This window comes from Hemiscyllium ocellatum, chromosome 7, assembly GCF_020745735.1.
Source record: "Hemiscyllium ocellatum isolate sHemOce1 chromosome 7, sHemOce1.pat.X.cur, whole genome shotgun sequence".
Classification (NCBI taxonomy): Eukaryota; Metazoa; Chordata; class Chondrichthyes; order Orectolobiformes; family Hemiscylliidae; genus Hemiscyllium; species Hemiscyllium ocellatum.
In genome coordinates this window covers 60181645-60202573 of record NC_083407.1, presented here as the reverse complement: position 1 = coordinate 60202573, position 20929 = coordinate 60181645, and the positions used below count along the sequence as shown (strand labels likewise).

The window sequence follows — 20929 nt, the reverse complement described above, 5'->3', positions numbered from 1 at the left end:
ATCATAAACTTCAGAAAGCTTGTTTTGTATTGACGTAAGATGGATCACGTGAACATCATGATTGAATAAAATAAAGCAAAGAACTGCAGATGCTGGCAATCTGAAACAAAAACAGAAATTGCTGGACAAACTCAGCAGATCTGGCAACCTCTTACTTTCTGATGAAGAGTCACTGGATTGCTAATGCTTTCTCTCCACAGCGATGATGCCGGACCCACAGAATATCTCCAGCCATTTCTGTTTTTGATCAAGGTTGAATAACTATGTTTGTGTGCTCTCCAATGCACAAGTGTGCCATTAAAATAGCAAGGATGAGGAGATATCTCATAGAAATCTATAAAATTCTAACAGGACTAATTATTGTAAATGCAGGAGGATTTTCATGATGATTGGGGAGCCCAGAGTCATTGGTCACAATTTATGGATATGGGGTAGGCTAGTTAGGAATGAAATAAGGAGAAACCTTTTCAGTTAGAGAATTAGAGGTAAGTCTGTGTAATTCTCTGCTACACAGAGTGGTGGAGGCCAAATCTTTGAATGTTTGCGAGAAGGAGTTAGGTGTCATACTTGTGGCTAAAGAGATCAAAGGGTATGAGGAGAAAGGCGGAGAAGGTTGGAACATGGTACTGAATAGGATGATCAGCCATGATTTTATTGAATGGCAGAGCAGGCTTGAAGGGCCAAATGGCATAGTTCTGTTCCTATTTCTTATATTTCTAAAGGCTACTGTGAGACTCAGTCTTCACACTGGGGAGTCAGGTGTACAGTCTGAAACGGATCTTAGACACGGTCACAAAGGTTGGTAAGTGTTAAGATGCACTGGTGAGAAAACTGCCACTGATCCACACTCTTTTACCCTCACACCCATTCCCATGACCATCAAAGTGAAAATTAGCAAATATGACCTTTCTAATCCAGAAGGGAGGGAGGTGAGGAGGAAACAGGAAACTGCTATGGGAAAGGTGTTAAAATCAACCCATAAGTACATTATAGCTGAGCTGTCAGAAAAAAAAAATCAAGGTAATAAAGAAGCGTCAGCAATTTTTGTTAAAGAGAAATCATATTTTAACAATTTAGACTCATGGAGACGTACAGCAAGAGAAACAGACTCTTCGGTCCAACTCATCCATGTCGACCAGATATCCCAACCTAATCTACTCCCATTTGCCATCACTTAGCCCATATCCCTCTAAACTCTTCCTATTCATATACCCATCCAGATGCCTTTTAAATGCTGTAATTGTACCAGCCTCCATCACTTCCTCTGGTAGCTCATTCCATACACGCACCCCCCTCTACATGAAACAGTTGCCCCTTAGGCCCCTGTTATATCTTTCCTCTCTCACCCTAAACCTTTGCCCTTTAGTTCTTTTTGGACTCCCCCACTCCAGGGAAAAGACCTTGTCTATTTACCCTAACCATGTCCCTCATAATTTTATAAACCCCTATAAGATTATCCCTCACCCTCCAACGTTCCAGGGTAAACAACCCCAGCCTATCGTTCAAATCCTCCAACGCTGGCAACATTTATTAGAGTTCTTTTGAAGAAATAGCATTTGCTGTGAATTATGGTGAGCTCGTTGACATAAATTACTTTGATTTCTGGAAAATATTTGACAGCATTCTACATAGAAGGTTATTTCACAAAGTAGAAGGACATTGTGTTATGGATAACATATCAGTTGGATAGAACGTTAGTTGGCAGACACAGAGAGTATGCAGAAATGGGATGTTTTTGTAATTGGTAGAGTGTACCGAGGGGGTGCTGGAGGGATCTTTGCTGGGACCCCAGCTTTTTACAATTTACATCAATGACTTAGATAAGGGGAGTGGTGGCTAAATTTGCAGATGTATGAAAGATAGTAGGAAAGTATGTTTGAAAAGGGTCACTGGACCCCTAATGTTAACTCAGATTTCCCTTCACAGATGTTACCAGACCTGCTGAGCTTTTCCAGCAACTTTTGTTTCTATTTGTGATTTATAGCATCCACAGTTCTTTTGGTTTTTATAACGAGATTGCAGACTGATAAATATAAATTGAGAGGGCAAAAATCTGCCTGTGAAGTATAATGTGTGAAAATGTGGAGTTTAAATTTTGGTCAGAAGAACAGAAAAAAAGTATTACCTAAACAGAACGTGACTGCAAAATCCCAAACTGCAAAGGAATCCAGGTTCTCTAGTGCATTAGAAGTGTGGATATAGAGAACAATGAAATATATGCATTACTGAAAATAGACACATTTGTTGAAGCTTTTTATCTTGCATTTGTGTTAACATTTTGCAAGGAATATGTTTTCCCTGGAGCCTTAGAGGCTGAGGGGTGGCCTTATAGAGGTTTACAAAATTATAAGGGGCATGGATAGGATAAATAGACAAAGTATTTGCTCTGGGGTCAGGGAGTCCATAACTAGAGGGCATAGGTTTAGGGTGCGAGGGGAAAGATATAAAAGAGACCTAAGGGGCAACTTTTTTACACAGAGGGTGGTACGGGTATGGAATGAACTGCCAGAGGAAGTGGTGGAGACTGGTACAATTGCAGCATTTAAGAGGCATTTGGATGGGTATATGAATAGGAAGGGTTTGGAGGGAATATCGGCTGGTGCTGGCAGGTGGGACTAGATTGGGTTGGGATATCTGGTCGGCATGGACGGGTTGGACCGAAGTGTCTGTTTCCGTGCTGTACATCTCTGTGACTCTATGAGTCGCCAGATGCTAGCATGCAGGTACAGTAAGTAAGCAAGACGAATGGAATGCTCTCCTTTATTCTGAGATGTAAACATAAAAACCAGAATGTCATATTCAGTTATTCATTGGCAAGACCACCTCTTGAATACTGTGTGCAGTTTCAGTGTCCTTATTTAAAGAAGGGTGTAAATGCGTGGAGGCAGTTCAGAGGAAGTTCACTTGGATTGAGCGGATTGTCTTGTGAAGGATGATTTGAACCAGCTGGCTTGGTTTGTCTGGAGTTTCAAAGAGTGAGGTGAGACATTATTGAAGACTATGTATTGTCTTGACAAGGTGGATGTAGAATTTATGTTTCCTCTCATGGGTGAGTCCAAAACTAGGGGATACAATGTTCTAAAATTCATGTTCAGCCTTTTTAAACAAAAAAGAGGCAAATATTTAAAGTGGAACCAGTCGAAAAAGGAACCAGAGGCGACATGAGGAAAAAAGCTTTTGGTGTAATGAGTGGTTAGGATTTGGAATGCAATGCCTGAGTGTGCGCTCAAAGCAGGTTTGGGTAATTATCAAATAGAAAAATTGCAGAGCTACAGGAAAATTGTGAAGGAATGGTACTAGTCAGTAGATATCACAGAAAACTGGTGTAGACATGATGGGCCGAATGACCTCCTTCTGGACTATCACCACTGTAATGACTTCAAACCCAGGTTTTGTAGACATGAATATCCAAACTCCCACTCTTTCTCACAGTTGTTTAAAATAATTTTGTGTGTTATCTTCCACAACACTAGCAGGTACACATTACTGTAACAGACATAGCTTCCCTCTTTAATCTAAATTGAAAATTGGTCTTATTGGTATTTTGAATTACCTTATGTTCTTACTCACAATAGGTAGTGTTGGTAATTTTGGAGAAATCTTCCCTACTGAGAATTTCCTACTAGAATTAGAAGTTAAATTATAAACCTACTCTTTGTTAATCTAAATTTCTTGAAGTGGTCGGCCAACTTCATTTACAGTGTGCTTTACTTTTGCATCTTCTCCTTTTCTACACTCACTTCTGAATGGCTCCTGTTATGGAAAGAGAAATTGCTCATCCCCTACAGGAGTTTATCAGAAAGATAGAACTGCATCTCACAGATATTTGTATTTTTGGGAAACTATCTAATCATATTAGCATTTTTTTAAAATGAGCATAAAGGTTATAGTTACTAAGTTTGCAGATGACACCAAAATTGGAGGTATAGTACACAGTGAAGAAGGTTACCTCAGATTACAACAGGATCTTGATCAGATGGGCCAATGGGCTGAGATGTGGCAGATGGAGTTTAATTTAGATAAATGCGAGGTGCTGCATTTTGGGAAAGCAAGTTTTAGCAGGACTTACACACTTAATAGTAAGGTCCTCAAGTGATCTTGGAGTGCAGGTTCATAGCTCCTTGAAAATGGAGTCGCAGGTAGATAGGATAGTGAAGAAGGCATTTGGTATGCTTTAGAGTATTGAGTACAGGAGTTGGGAGGTCATGTTGCAGCTGGACAGGACATTGGTTAGGCCACCTTTGGAATATTGCATACAACTCTGGTCTCCTTCCTATCGGAAGGATGTTGTGAAACGTGAAAGGATTCAGAAATGATTTACAAGGATGTTGCCAGGGTTGGGGGATTTGAGCTACAGGTAGAGGCTGAATAGGCTGGGGCTATTTCCCTGGAGCATTGGAGGGTGAAGGGTGACCTTATAGAAGTTTATAAAATCATGAAGGGCATGGATAGGATAAATAGACAAGGTCTTTTCTCTGGGATGGGGCAGTCCAGAACTAGAGGGCATAGGTTTAGGGTGAAAGGGGAAAGATATAAAAGGGACCTAAAGGGCAGCTTTTCATGCAGAGGATGGCATGTGTATGGAATGAGCTGCCAGAGGAAGTATTGGAAGCTGGTATAATTACAATATTTAAAAGGCATCTGGATGGGTATATGAACAGGAAGGGTTTGGAGGGATATGGGCCGGGTGCTGGCAGGTGGGTCTAGATTGGTTGGGATATCTGGTCGGCACATACAAGTTGGACCGAACGGTCTGTTTCTGTGCTGTAATCTCTATGACTCTATTTATCAATTCACCTGACAGAGGTGAATAAGATTATGGGTGGCATGGGCATGGTAAATAGAAAGCAACTGTTCTCCTTGGTTGAAGGGTCAATAACAGGGGAACATAATTTGAAAGTGAAAGGCAGGAGGAGTAGGGCGGATTTAAAGAAAATCCCAGAGGGATTTCACCCAGAGGGTAGTTGGAGTCTGGTATGCACTGCCTGGCAGAGTAGTTGAGGCACGAGACTGCAGAACCTTTAAAAGTATGTGGATGAGCACATGAAGTGTCATAACATTCCAGGCTATGGGCCCAGTATGGGAGTAATGTCAGGAATAGTATATTTTCAGTGATGGACTGAAGGGCCTCTTCTGTACGGTATGATTCTGTGAGATAAGCCATATAGGTTTGTCATTATTATTAATTTATTACTATTATTAATCATAATGTTTTATTATAAATCATTATTCAAATTTTTTTTGGTTTTCTTTTCAGATATATGTTCAACATCTGAAATGTAAGTATATGCTTTAAACAACATTGTTAATCCAGTTATAAAATAAGTGTCCTATATGTATTAAGTCTGTCAGGATGCTGATATTTCATACTGTACAATGTAAATTCATCTGTGTGTGAAAAGATCAATTAGGTAATGAGTTTTATTTTTAATTAATAGTTCTTCGGTGCAACAAAGAAGCAATGCTGCTAAAACTGTTGAACCTCTGGAAACTAAACAGACAACTGCAAATGGCATTCAAATGGAAAAACAAGAGGCTAGTGCAGTCACTGTTCAATCCAAGGAGAATCTGAAAGCGGTGAAATGCATTCTAGCAGCCCCTGAGAAACAGAAGCCTGAGAATGAAGAACGACTGGAAAAAAGAACTGAAGAAAACAAGTCTCATCCAGAACTGAAGTCAGAAGTAAAAAATGTGACACTCCAACAAAAACTTTTAAATGCTGCAACACATCAAGAATCAAAAGTAGAAATAAAGAAAACTCCAATACAACAGAAATCCCAAATCACCACAACAGCCCCTACCCAACAGAAATCCCAAATCACCACAACAGCCCCTACCCAACAGAAATCCCAAATCACCACAACAGCCCCTACCCAACAGAAATCCCAAATCACCTCAACAGCCTCTACCCTACAGAAATCCCAAATCACCACAACAGCCCCATCTCTACAGAAATCCCAAATCACCACAACACCCTCTACCCTACAGAAATCCCAAATCACCACAACAGCCTCTACCCTACAGAAATCCCAAATCACCACAACAGCCCCTACTCTACAGAAATCCCAAATTACCACAACAGCCTCTACCCTACAGAAATCCCAAATCACCACAACAGCCCCTACTCTACAGAAATCCCAAATCACCACAACACCCTCTACCCAACAGAAATCCCAAATCACCACAACAGCCCCTACCCTACAGAAATCCCAAATCACCACAACACCCCCTACCCAACAGAAATCCCAAATCACCATAACAGCCCCTACCCTACAGAAATCCCAAATCACCACAACACCCTCTACCCAACAGAAATCCCAAATCACCACAACAGCCCCCATCCTACAGAAATCCCAAATCACCACAACAGTCCCCACCCAACAGAAATCCCAAATTACCACAACATCCTCCATCCTACAGAAATCCCAAATCACCACAGCAGCCCCCACCCTACAGAAATCACAAATCACCACAACAGCCCCCACCCTACAGAAATCCCAAATTACCACAACATCCTCCATCCTACAGAAATCCCCAAACACCAAAACTGACCCCACCCTACAGAAATCCCAAACTACTCCTCCAGCTCCCACCGTACTGAAAACCCAAACTGCTACATCCTCCATCCAAGAGAAAGCTCAAATCTTTACAAGAACTTCCACCCAACAGAATACCCAAAAAATTCCAACAGGCCCTACCGAACAGAAAGCACCAAGTTTGATAACAAACCAGAAATCTAAGCGTACTCTCATACTCCAATCACACAAGGTGGAGGAACCAGCAATTATTGAAAGAAAAGAGGAGCCGGCAGGGCAGATGGAAGAATGTCCGACGGTTATCCCACAGTTGAATGTTGAAGGTTGCAGAACTATGCAGCATTCACAAACAGGAGCTGGGAAACTGCAAGCAGAAAGCAGAAAGATTGCAGAACAAAAATCAATAACCAGAGGATCACCTCCTGATTTTCTTATTTATCCTCAAAGTCAGACAGTGCTGGTGGGCAAAGAGGTTATATTCAGATGTAAAAGTAAGTGAACAAAGGAAATTATGAATTTGTTTCATTCCTGTATCAGCACAGCTGTAAATTTCCCTGTGCTCTTTAACATTGACCACAGATGTTCTGGTGTCTAGATTCTGTTCTGAAGCTATCCTTTAAAAACACACACGCTGTCAGTATCTGAACAAAGACTGATGGTGAGAAACTAAGTTATGTAGCTGTGCCTTTATCATCATTGGCTTCCTGGATTTTCTCCACTGCCTAACCAGGGGTGCACTCTTTGGCAATCTGAAAGGAGGAAGGCACAAGGATAAAGTTGTAGTAAGAGAGGCGAGGCTGTTTCTGCAGTTTAAATCAGGTAAGATTACAGGATGAGGACAAAGTGAGAAATGACAAGCAGAATTAGTTTTAAGCATATCGTCACCTTTAATAATTACAGCCCATTGATACAACTTGATCAGTGGGTATCCTAGTATAGACAAACACAACCTTCTCTGTAAAGATCAGAATATGCAGATACAACAGCATCTGCATTTCCTTCAGATTAGCTCCTGCTGCCTCTGGTTGTTCACCATCTTGCCTTGCAGGAGACAGGGAATTGTGACAGTAAGTGTTCTGCAATCTGTTTTGCTAATGCGACTGTCAAAGTTGAATAGCTGGTCGTTTGTGCAACCTGTGAGGTATGTGTGTGAGGTTTACTGCAGTACCCTGTGAGTGAGGATAATGTGAAACAAGTCAGCATTGCAAGTGAGTCCTGATTGATAAGGATTTTTGGTAGCCAGGTGATGTATTTATTTGTGCCTGATGTTGTTAGTGCAGTCAATGGGATATGATATTTAAGGGTAGATTCACTGACCTTGAAGGGCCCTCTTGTGACACAGCAGTGATGTCCTGTCGCTGGGATGGGAGGCCCAGGCTCAAGTCCCACCTGCTCCAGAGATGTACAATGACATCTCTAAACAGGTTAATTAGAAAAAAGGTTACAATTTTTAAAATATCACTGACCTTGATCGCTTCTTTGAAGTCCTGGAGCTTTCTGCAGACAGGTCCTTGGGGTTTGAGCTCCAATATTCAACTCTAAGTCAGTCTGCCCCCCTCCCACTGCCTTTTGACCCTCAATCTGGAAGGTCTCCTTCATTCTATGGACACAGGACATCTTTTTTCCTTTGCATCTCCTCCAGCAAGGCTTCCTGTGCAGCATCTGAAGATTTTAGTGCAAACCCATTCCCTATGTTGTGCCATCTTCACTCTTTTTCTCCAGTTCATATTGTCTTCAACCACTGCTCTCAGCACCTGCTCATGCTACAATGCTCTTTTAAGAGGTACAGGATAATTTTGAGTGATGCCAGTGACTCAAGATACACATCCCTGAGGGATGCATACTGCCAATGAGCAATGTGATTAGCACTAATTGGATCTAGAGATAATTCAAGTGAACATGTTCTGTGAAGTTCTCATGATACTTGCGTCACAATCAATGTGTGTAGATTAGTAATCATCAGAGGTTTATTTATTTGGAAATGAACTTCAGTAAATAGCCAAATTGACATAAATTTTACAGTCAATCAGACCAAGTAATGTATAAAATTCAAAGATTGTTAGAAAGAACCGAGTAGAATAATGTACTAACTATCAGACTAGGGACTCCTCACTATCAAGTGTTCAAAGTTTAACAACTATTATAGCTTTTATTGTGCAGAGGAGATATAGAATTAGCTTTTTCACAAATTTAATAATGCTATACCTTAACTCAGTTCGTGTGAATTCTGCAGCCACTGTGGGATCTATTTGCAGGTAACAAATAATGAATTTTGTAGCTTGACCGCAAGCTTGCAAAAGAGTGGCAGAATTTATTACATCAGTTTGAGAGTGTCTCTAGGCCACAATCATGTGCAATGTCTGAGTAATTACATTAACTAGGGCCAAGAGTGACTTTGCAAGCCCTTTCTGAACATTTTCAATTACTTTGTATTGCTGTTCTGTGATTGGGAACAGGAGTCCCATGTACAATATCGAACGAATAAAATGTGAAAATAGTGACGAGAGTGTTGCTCGAGAGGAAATGGTATTTCAGTTAGTGAAACATGTACAGAAGGCTATTAGCTCATTCCAAAATAGAATTGCTGTGGGCATCTCATTCTAGACCGCTTGGATAAATACATCTCGCAGTTTGAGAGTGCTATGATATTGGATTGTTACATCATTCAGTGACAAGTTAAAAAGAGCTGGTTTGTTTCAAATGAATTAGATGCCAATGTTTGGGTACCTTTTAAGAGCAAAGTGCAATCTTATCTCTTTAGATTATTTATAAAGTTGTTCAAGAACAGCTGACTGTGAGATTCACTGTGAGTGGCTTTTTTTTGATAACTGCAGGTCATCGACGCTTTTAAAGTGGCAAATGCAAGTAGCAATACAATCCCTTCCCTTGTTTTCCTTGTTATACCTTGGTTTCCTTGCTACACCATCTCCAAAATGATTTAAATGATCATCCAGCAGGATTATAATTACAGATTTATTATTTGTTTTTCTCAAAGTTCCTTCCGATTTCACATACTGGATTACGATATTTGATTTAAGTTTGTATTGTACAGTTACAGGAAATCCAAAACCAGAAGTGAAGTGGACAAAAAATGGAGTTTTACTGAATCAAACAGGTGGTCTTGAAATGTATGAAAAGGATGGGATTCAATTTCTTTGCATTAGCAGCGTAAATATGGCAGACAGTGGCTCATACAGCTGCACAGTCACAAACCGCAGAGGCCAGCTTTCCAGGAATTGGACATTAAGTGTTACAGGCAAGTAGTCTTGTTCCATTAAGTAATTTCCTGTAATGTTATTACAGGAAGAATTAGAAATAGGTTTGTGTGATATTGGAATAGTATTCTTACATTCATATATTAGGTCATGTAATCAGATCCCATCATGTTAGATTGCAAAATCTATTGAGAGGATTTTTGTACCTTGTACCAGAAAATTACCCCAACTACTTTTAGATTGTCGTAAAAAATCCAACTATTTTACTAATGTATGCTCAGTTCAGAAAGAGGCATGCCATCTTTACTTAGTCTTGCCTACATTTTACTTGATCCCACCTTACTTGGCTTGACAGGAAGAAATTAAATTAAATTGATGGCAAGAAGCGATGTTGGGTGGAAGGCATAGAATCCGTGTGGATAGTGTTGAGGAACTGCAAAGGAAAAGTGCTCCTCATGAGAGTTGTGTGTAGGTCCCTTAGCATTAGTCAGGATGTGGGCAGGAAACAAATCAGGAGATCAAAAAGGAATGTAAGAAAGACTCACCTATAATATTCATGGGAGACTTCAGTGTACGGGTGGATTGGGAAAATCAGGTTGGTAGCAGATGCTAAGAAAAGGAATTTGTGAAACGTCTTTGAGTTTTTTTTAGAGCAGCTTGTGGTAGAGCCCGTGAGGGAACAGGCAGTTATGGATTTAATGATGTTCAATGAGACAATCCTGATTGGGGAGCTTAAGGTGAAGGAACCCATAGGGGGCAGTGGCCATAATATGACAGAATCACCCTGCAGTTTGAGAGGGAGAGGCTTGAATCATAGAGTCATAGAATTGTACAACATTGAAACAGACCCTTCGGTCCAACTTGTCCAAGCCAAGTTTCCCAATCTAAACTGGTCCCATTTTCCTGTGTTTGGCTAATGTCCCTCTAAACCTTTCTTGTTCATGTATTTGCCCAAGTGTCTTTTAAATGCTCCAACTGTACCTGCATCTACCATGTCATCATTTTCCCTCAGGTCCCTTTTAAATCTTTCTTCTCTCACCTTAACTTTATGCCTTCCAGTTTTGAACTCTCCTACCCTAGAAAAAAATACTTTTGCTATTCACTTATCTATGCTCCTTATGATTTTATAAATCTTAAAAGGTTACTCCTCAACCTCACATGTTCCAATGAAAAAAGTTGTAGTGGTTCTGTTCGCCGAGCTGGAAGCTTTAGTTGCAAACGTTTCGTCCCCTGGCTAGGAGACATCATCAGTGCTGTGGAGCCTCCTGCGAAGCGCTTCTTTGATGTTTCTTCCGGTATTTATAGTGGTCTGTCCTTGCCGCTTCCGGGTGTCAGTTTCAGCTGTCCGCTGTAGTGGTTGGTATATTGGGTCCAGGTCGATGTGTTTGTTGATGGAGTTTGTGGATGAATGCCATGCCTCTAGGAATTCCCTGGCTGTTCTCTGTCTGGCTTGCCCTATGATAGTATGAATTCAACTGGGAAAACACTACTATCATAGGGCAAGCCAGACAGAGAACAGCCAGGGAATTCCTAGAGGCATGGCATTCATCCACAAACTCCATCAACAAACACATCGACCTGGACCCAATATACCAACCACTACAGCGGACAGCTGAAACTGACACCCGGAAGCGGCAAGGACAGACCACTATAAATACCGGAAGAAACATCAAAGAAGCGCTTTGCAGGAGGCTCCACAGCACTGATGATGTCTCCTAGCCAGGGGACGAAACGTTTGCAACTAAAACTTCCAGCTCGGCGAACAGAACCCCTACAACAAGCACCCGAGCTACAAATCTTCGCACAAACTTTGAATGAAAAAGTCTTAGCCTATCCAGCTTCTCCTTATAATTCAAATCCTCTAGTCTCGGCTACATCCTTGTAAGTCTTTTCTGCACTCTCTTCAATTTAATAATATCCTTCCCATGGCACACCTACCCGAACTGTGCACAGTATGACAAAAGTGGCCTCACCAACATCCTGTACAACTGCAACATGATGTCCTAATTCCTTTCTTCAATGGTCTGAGCAAAGAAGGCAAGCATGCCAAATGCTTTCATTGCCACTCTGCCTACCTGTAATGGAAATTTAAAGCAACTATGTAACTGAACTCCGAGGCATCTTTATTCACAATACTCCCCAACTGCCCTTGTTCACATTACCAAAATGCAACACCTCACATTTAGCACAATTAAACTCCATCTGTCACTCCTCAATCAATTGGCCTGATTAATCAAGATCCCTTTGTAATTGTAGAAAATCTTCTTCACCATCTACTATACCACAATTTTAGAACCATCTGCAACCTTACTAACCATGCTTTTAAATTCTCATTCAAATCACTTCTATAAATTACAAGTAACAGTAGACTCAGCACTGATCCCTGAGGGACATTGCTGGGCACAGACCTCCAGTCTGCAAAACAACTCTCCACCACCACTCTGTCTCCTACCATCAAGCCAATTTTGTATCTAATTGGTAAGCTCTCCCTCAGATGTAATTGTATTACAATTGAGTAAAGGTAACTACAACGACATGAGGGAAGAGCTGGCCAGAATTGATTTGAAAGGGAGCCTAGCAGGGAAGACAGTGAAGGAGCAAGGTTCGGTGTTTCTGAGGATCATTTGGGAGGCACAGCAGAAATTCATCCCAAGGAAGGTGGAGATAAGGTAACTAGTAATATAAAAGAAGGTTGCAAGAGGTTTTTTTTAAAATAAGAGAGAGAGGCCAGAGTGAATACTGCACTACTGGAAAATGAGGCTGGAGGGGAAGTAATAGGGAATAAAGAAATGAAGAAACTGAATAGGTATTTTGCATCAGTCTTTACAGTGGAACAGAGAGTAGGGGGTAGAGGTGAGTGTAATGTCTGTCACTAAGAAGAAGGGAAATAAAACAAAGAATTGTGGATGCTGGAGATCAGAAGCAAAAGCCAAAATCGCTGGTGAAACTCAGCAGGTCTTCAGCATGTGGGGGAAAATCACTGTTAACTTTTTGAGTCCGGTGATTCTTAACCAGAACTGTTAGCAGCTAGGGAAAAGTGGTATTTATGTTGAAGTCAAAGTTGAGAGAAAGGGGAAAAGGTATGAGGATGGGTAGGTGGAGCCCAGAGAAAGAGAGAGAGTCATAGGGTGAGACAGTACAGAAACTGACCTTTCGGTCCAACTCATCCATGCCAAACAGATGTCTCAATCAGACCTAGTCCCATTTGCCAGCATTTGGCCCATATCCTTCTAAACACTTCCTATGCATATATCCATAGGTGCCTTATAAATGTGGTAATTGTGCCTGCCTCCATCACTTCCTTTGGCAGCTCATTGGCAGCGTATGTAAACAAGGGGATTGTGAATGGCCTGCACTGGCCTGATGGAATACAATGTGGAAAAGTGTGAGGCTATGCATTTTGGGGAAGAATAGAGATGTAAATTGTTTTCTAAATAGGGAAAGGCTTAAGATTCTGAAGCACGAAAGGACATAGGAGACCTAATTCAGGATTTTCTTAAGGTTAAGATGCATGTTCATTGGCAGTGAAGAAGGCAAATGCACTGTTTACATTCATTTCAAGAAGGCTAGAATACAAGAGTAGGTATGTCCTGCTGAGATTGTATAAGACTCTGGTCAGATTGCATTTGGAATATTGTGAGCAGTTTTGGACGTCAAGGATGTGCTGGTCTTGGAGGGGATGTTTACAAGAATGATTCCGCAGATAAAGGAGCAGTTGAGGATTCTGGGTCTGAATTCACAGAAGATTAGAAGGATATGGGGGGATCAGATTGAAACTTGCAGAATACTGAGAGGTCTGGATAGAATGGACATGGAGAAGATGTTTCCACAAGGAGTAGAGATTAGGACCCAAGGGCACAGCCTCAGAGTGAAAGGATAACCCTAGAAAACTGAGATTAGGAGAAATTTCTTCAGCCAGATGATGGTGAATCTGTATAACTCATTGCCACAGATGGCTGTGAAGGCCAAGTTATTGAGTGTATTTAAGATGGAGATGGATAGATTATGATTAGGAAGGAGAACAAGGGGGAGAAGGCAGCAGAGTGGAGTTGAGAAACATATCAGCCATGATCGAATGACAGAGCTGACCTGATAGGCCAAATGGCCTAACTGCTCTTATATCTTATGATCTTAACTGATAATGCGTGTGAAAATATTAAAAAAGCAGTTTGGTTCAAAGTGCAAAACTAACGTGTAAAATTGGACAGATGCAAATAACTTTGACCCCAAATTCATATCAATGTAGCAATATAGGCAATCTCATCTTATTAATAAATACATAGTGAAATAACTCCACAGAGTCTGATATCCTGTCACCAAGTCACCCTTATTTACATGCGGAGAGAGCTTGACATTGGTCCAGTTTCCTCAGAGCCAGCTCTCAAAGTGAATAGAACCTCTAACTGTCCTATTTTATCTGTCAGCCAGAGCTCCCAAATTGGACTGGTTTAACAGCCCCAATCAGGGAACCCATATTCAATTATGTCTGCCTGGCTGACCTCACTACAATCACTACCCATAGATATGCACATGTAGTGTTACATCCTACACGGCTATGCAACAGAAGCTGGAAATTGGGATTAAGCTGCACAATTCCATTTCTGCCAACACAACTCCATTTGATGAATGGCCCTTCTTCTGCACTTCAATTTTCAATGGCCTGAATTTTCACAGAGATGGAATGGTGCTGTGCCTTAGCCAGAATAGCATTCGAACCCCAATTCCAAAGGTTCTGCCACTGAACCACCATTTTGTCATTGAGTTAGGATGGGGGGGGGGTGGCGAAGGAGTGGAGTAGGGGAGAAATCAGGAGTGACTTGTAATATGTATAGCCATGATTCATGGAGGCAGCTTCATATGTTTTCAAACAGAAAAACTTTTATTATTGAGGTTTCCAAAGCACAATTTGCGGGTATTTGACATTCGAAGCAAAGCTGCCAGAAGTTATTTGGAAAAGTAATGTTGCTTTTGGAGAGGTAAAACACTACTTTCAGAGAGAGGGCAGGGGCCCTTTGGAATAGGTCAGGTAAATATTTGGATTTATTCAGAGTAGGTATGAATATTCAGGTAAAGTGGATAAGCTGTATTCAGTCTTAAAGCTGTCATCATTTACGTTTCTGCCTTTTAAAGTTTTAGAACATAAACATCCAACCTGCAGTTGCTTTCTCTTTCACTGTTTTTTCTCGTGAAAATTAGTGCTGCTTGACTGCTTCCACAGAGTGAGGGGCAGAGGTTGCTTCTGTAAGTTCAGTTTTATTACCTCCTCCAAGTGTCTTAAGGTGATCAACTATCTTTCATGTGGAACTGTTAAGACAAAGGCATGTTGATATAAAGAATGAAGTACTTAAAGGAATTAAAGTTTTGACATTGCGTGTTTTTTAAAACTGTAGTCTGCAACGGATATTTGGGCCGATACTTTATTTCATCTCATCATGGTTCCTGGGCCTGCCCGTTGTAGATATTGGACAAATTCATTTATAAGATGTAAGGGTTAAGAATGCTTGATAGAGGGGTGTAGGTAGGCATAGAGGTATAAGCGCACATGAGGTGGATAGAGGAATATAGGTTGATATGGAGGGTTTGAGGACCCATGAGTGTGTTGGAAGAGCATCAGTTGACATACAGGGTGTGAGGGACCATCTGGGGTTAGTGGGACATGCGAAGGCATGTGTTAGCATTAATGGGGCATTAGGAGTTTGACGGTGTGTAAGGATGAGGGCTACGGAGCTATTTATAGTTTTGTTGCTGTTATTGAAACTATATCCAGGGCACAAAGGTAGGGCTTTCAAACAGACTATCTAGCATCAGGCATCTGATGAGGTAGCCTCCAGACTGTTTCTGGCAGTGACAGGCCTGCCTCCAGTCAGCAGCTGCTCCAGCAATAACTCCGCGCTTCCGATTCAGGGGTCAGTCTTCAGCTCCTATTACCAACTCAGTTCAGGCAAACCTGCAAAATCCTTGTGAGTAACACTTTCGTCCAAACTTTAGTTTTGGTTGTACCTTGGTTGTGGAGGTAGAATTTCAGTCTGTTTCTCCAGGATTGAGGCTCAGACTATTTAGCTGATTAGCCTCAATTAAACATTTCCAGTCAATTTTCACCTGCTAGGAAGTGATGAAAAACCACGAGGCACAGAAACAGCCTGCCAAGACCCAGATGACTGGAGAGTACTGTAGTCAGGACTGTCTCGCAAGGTGTCATAATTGGGGAAGAGAATTGACAGGGGAGACCTACATTTTCCTTCTGGTGTCTGTGAGACTGCTGGTCCTTCTCCTGACCCTGACAAGGTTGGTCCTTAATGTCTTCCCTTGTGCACTTTGCAGTAGATTTACATACAAATTGTCTCTTCAGTAAAGTGCTACCTGGACAACCTGATCACATTCTGTCCTTGCTATTCAATACTAAAAGGACTGTTTAAATAAATATTCTGTGTACTCTTTAAGAGTCATCATCCCATTACCCTAACGGCAGCTAAAACATTTTCATGAAACTTTGCCTTTACAGCAATGCTATATTTTACAATGTTGACCTGTCATGAACAATTATTGTAAATTATAAGTCGAGAATGTGTTTCTGGGAAAGGACAACAAATCAGGCAGCATCCAAGGAACAGGAGAATCGACATTTTGGGCATAAGCCCTTCATCAGGAATAATGAAGGGCTTATGCCCGAAATGTCGATTCTCCTGCTCCTCGGATGCTGCCTGACCTGCTGTGTTTTCACAGCCACACACTCTCAACTCTGATCTCCAGCATCTGCAGTCCTCATTTCCTCCCTTATAATTTACAATGCAGTAATTAATATAGAATGGTCAATGCTTGGTGGTTAATTGTGGATTTTATAGATAGCAATTAGTAGAGCAGCAGCCTGTTAAAGCTGAGCTGCATATTCATCTTTGAGGTAAAATGAGGTAATTTCATGTGCATACTAATTCTGAGTATTTTCCCTTCAAATTATTGTTTTGGTTTCATAGATCTTTCAGCCTACTAGTAGCTCTGAGGAATAAAGGCTATTACTACAGCAAATATGTGTTAATAAATACTTATATTACTGGTTATCTCATGCTCTCACTTCAGTTAAAATGTGTGCCTTTCAGGATAAATTATTTATTGTGATGATTGTTAAATTGTATGGCAATATTAGTGGAAACAAGCATTCAGTTCATTGTTTGTTGGCTGTTTTTCCAAATGCTTTCATAACTTCAGCCGCACCAGAACTGCATTAGTCTACTAATTTTGATGCGTAAGTTTTGAACAAAGTTACTCATTAGTGGAACAATTACAGTTCAGACAGACAAAAATATAAACAAAGAAATCCCTGTTGGTCACATTTCTTGATGAATATTGATGTGATCACATGACTCTACCATGTTTACTATATTTGTAGATGTTTTGGTGATAATTCAGTTAAACCCTGCATTAAAATAACATCTGGGCAAATCTGTTCATGCAATAATGTTGACAACAATAATTTATCAGCTATAGACAAGGTTTCCTGATTTTACAGCATAGTTATATGATTTCATATTTCCCAAATTAACTTGACTGGCAGACAACTTGTTTGGTCCTTTAAATTAATGCTGTGAGATATATCTACATGAATGCTTGCTTCAGCTGAGACAGGCTGTTTAAAATAAGTTAGTTAATGCTTCTGCTTTGAGAAAAAAAACGTTGTATCTGACAAATTAATTAAACTTAGTATATTTGTATTCCACTTTAAGTTCAAGATTTTAATTGTATTGTTTGAATTCAGGAAGCTGTCAACTAGCTGAAATGAGGCAACTTGGACATTACTTCCTGCAGTATTACAATGATTCCTATCCCAATACTTTATTAAAGTGAGAAGTGTTAACCAAGTAAATTATTTCTGGAATAATTGTAGGAATGCTAAATTATACATCCAAAGCAAGCAAATGTAAATAATCTATGTACAAATTATGATGGGCTGTTTTTGATTAATCGATTTAAGGCTCCAAGGAAGAGGAGGTACCACCATTTTTCACTAACGTATTGAAGGAATGCAGAGTGAGCGAGGGTGAGGATTTTGTTCTGCAGTGCTCAGTGGACGGCAAACCTCAGCCTCGGATTACCTGGCTTGTGAATGGTGAGAAAAGCATCTCCTGATGGGGATTCATAAGGAGTATATAGTTCAAGCATTAGTCAATTAATAATAGCCAATCTGCAATGTTCAAAATTAATATGTACTTAGGTAGCTTATGATTTGTAAGGTTCTTTGTATAAAGCTGCTAATATATTTCTGTGAATCAATTAAGTCATTGAAATGTATGCATATGGGTATTTATTGTACTAAAATAATTTTACTTGTGTCAGACATTATCATAACAGGGGACGAAATGTCTGCAACACAAATTCCCAGCTCGGCGAACAGATCCACAACAACGAGCACCCGAGCTACAAATCTTCTCCCAAACATTATCATAACAAACTGGCAAGTAGTTGCCAGCTGATTTTCTAAAGTCATACTTGTAATGGTTGGATAACTGCAACACTGTGCCAATATTTGCAACACAAAATTGCTCCAAAATTAGTATCAATGAAGCTGCCAAAAATAATTCCAGGTGATTTAATATATGGGAGTGTTCTCATGAAATCTGTAAGTTGCGTGTCAAAAATACTAATTCATAATATGGGTGTTACATACCATTTTTCTACCTTCTTTGATTGCTGTGGAGATACTTGTTCTGGTGAAGAAGAAACTTATTTCTCAAAATCTGTAATTGGGGCATTAATGGTTAACCTTGGAAAATTTATTACATTTAGAAAATTAAGATATACAAATAAAATGATTTCTATCATGTGTATTCCTAGGTACCAAGTCATAGTTATTTTGTATAAGAACCATTCATATTACACATTGATAGTTTTTCACCAAATTCATAGCCTTACACTGATGAGCCATTCTTTTTCCTTCCATACACCAACTCAGAAGTAATTGTCATAATTGTTCCTTTTAAATCTAGCTACAATCTTAACATCACATTCTTTAGCTTTGCCCTGAAGCTTTTCAATGTTCCATAGACTGAGATTTCCATTCAGGAAGTTCAAGTGGATAGTTAAATGACTTATTCCACTTTATTTTATTAAAAGTAATATCCTCTGATTTTTAAATCCTTACCTACAATAGCAGTATCAATGGATTTTCATAAGGTTTGAAGTTAGTGTAGAATTTCATCTGTTGTTCAGGTGCAGTTCTAAAACAATGCCAGAAGGAGTCTCCAGACTATTATTCGATACTTCTGCTCTTCCAGCACACAAGTCAAAAATCGGCCTTTTTAAATTCAGAATTAAATGTAACCTGTAACACCATTAATATAGCCATACCCAATGTTTAGCAATATTTATATTTATAAAACATTGTTGTTCTTTTCTGGCTTATGATAATAAACCTCAAATTGAGTAGGATGTATTCTTCCTAAATTCCCTATACCATGTATTCAAGTGTATGACCATTTCAAATTAATCTTACTTGGTGTTATTTATAGGTAGTCAAGGGATTAACGCTTTAATTAGGGCAGGAATATTATCCCATGTTACACAGAAGTTATTATTCTATTATTGAAGTGCAAGTATGTTTAGTTGTATTTCCCTAAGGCTACCAGGTCTCTCTTGCTGTGTCTTCTTGAGGACAATTAGAGGTTAATTATTTTGAGCAAATCATAGAATCAATTAAAGATCAGAAGAAGGGAGCTGAAAATGATGCTACGATTCTTGAATTCAATTGAACTCTTTTCCTCAGGAAGTATTGTACATTAGAAATGATTGGAATTCCTTTCTAAACCAAAATTTTTGTGCGTTGTTGAATACAACATACGTATTTCAGAACTTTTATATGTTTGGATTTTTAAAATTCATGCAAGTTATGTGGTCATGCCAGCTCACTACATCATATGATGAAAGTTGCAATTACTATCCTGTTAAAGTGTGGTAGAGAAAACTCATTTCCTAGGCTAACTAAAGAGTCTCTTGATGTTAACAAGATACAGTCCATTACATGTTAGCAACTAGTCACAGCTTATGTGATTTACAATGTTATATAAACTTTGAGATGACCAGATGTTTGGTCTCATTATTTTGGGTGAAGCATTATCTCTGAGTGAGTTAATAGTCCTGACCCTGTGCTTGACTTCCCTATTTGATTGTGGCCATGTTGTAGAGCTTGTGATATTTCAGTACAGAACTGGCAGCAAATTAGCAGAAGCGCCCATCAGCAAACCATGGCACATTATCCGAACCAGCTCATCAGGGATACCATGTGTTGCAAATATTTCATACACGACTCTGATAACTGCATCTGTAGCTGTGCTATGAAGCTGCTTAACCTCTATCCATTGGGCTTAATAATCAGTGTGATGATCTCAGACCTTCCATCGAATATAAGTAGAACTGTGGCCATATATTCCCATGATACAGGGAGGAAGGTGGTGGGTATTAATAATTCTTATTGCTGTGGTCTGCAGATAGTGCAGCTCTTGCAGTTGGTGATGAGATCCTTAAAGTCATTGGAGATTTCAGGCCGCCACCTGCTGACAAAGTGTTCCTGTGTAGCAGTCCTATGACATCTTCATGAAAGCAAAACGTCAGGATACATGGGACCTTTACTGGTTGGCAAGTAGTAAGTGGTGGGTCACAGGGTTTGATCCTTGGGTCCCAACTATTCACACACTATATTAATGACTTGGATGCAGTGTTAAAAATTGACTGTAGCCAAATTTACAGATGACAATAAAATAAATGGGAAAGTATGTTACAATGAAGAAATAGAAATGAAGTTTGATGGTGCGTCCATATATGAGGTTATCCGTTTGGTCAGGGGAATAGAAAGGCAATTTATCACCAAAATAGAGAGAAACCTCAGATTGCTTCAGTGCAAAGGGATCTGGGTGTCCTTGTGCATGAATTGCAGAAAACTAGAATGCTAGTGCAACAGGTAATAAGAAAGACAAATGGAAATTTAGCATCTTTTGCAAAATAAATAGAGTATAAAAGTGTAGAAGTCTTACTGCAACTGTGCAAGGTATTAGTGAGACCAAATCTGGAGTATTGTATACAAGTTTGCTCCCCTTCTTTGAAGAGGGATGTAGTTGGAGAAATTGGAGACACTTCAGTGGAAGTACACTAGATTAATTCCAAAGATGAGGGGTTTGTCTTATGAAGAAAGAT

At 39.9% G+C, this 20929-nt stretch overlaps 1 protein-coding gene across 3 annotated transcripts in view; it reads left to right on the top strand.

The window, feature by feature from the left end:
* Nucleotides 1-20929, top strand: part of LOC132817098 (myosin light chain kinase, smooth muscle-like) — a 429362-nt gene that overhangs the window by 214603 nt on the left and 193830 nt on the right. For all 3 annotated transcript variants that reach the window (XM_060827247.1, XM_060827248.1, XM_060827250.1), the window contains 4 exons: nucleotides 5258-5279; nucleotides 5439-7027; nucleotides 9589-9792; nucleotides 17718-17852. In XM_060827247.1, coding sequence (XP_060683230.1) covers nucleotides 5258-5279; nucleotides 5439-7027; nucleotides 9589-9792; nucleotides 17718-17852 — 1950 coding nt within the window. The remainder of the gene's footprint in view (nucleotides 1-5257; nucleotides 5280-5438; nucleotides 7028-9588; nucleotides 9793-17717; nucleotides 17853-20929) is intronic.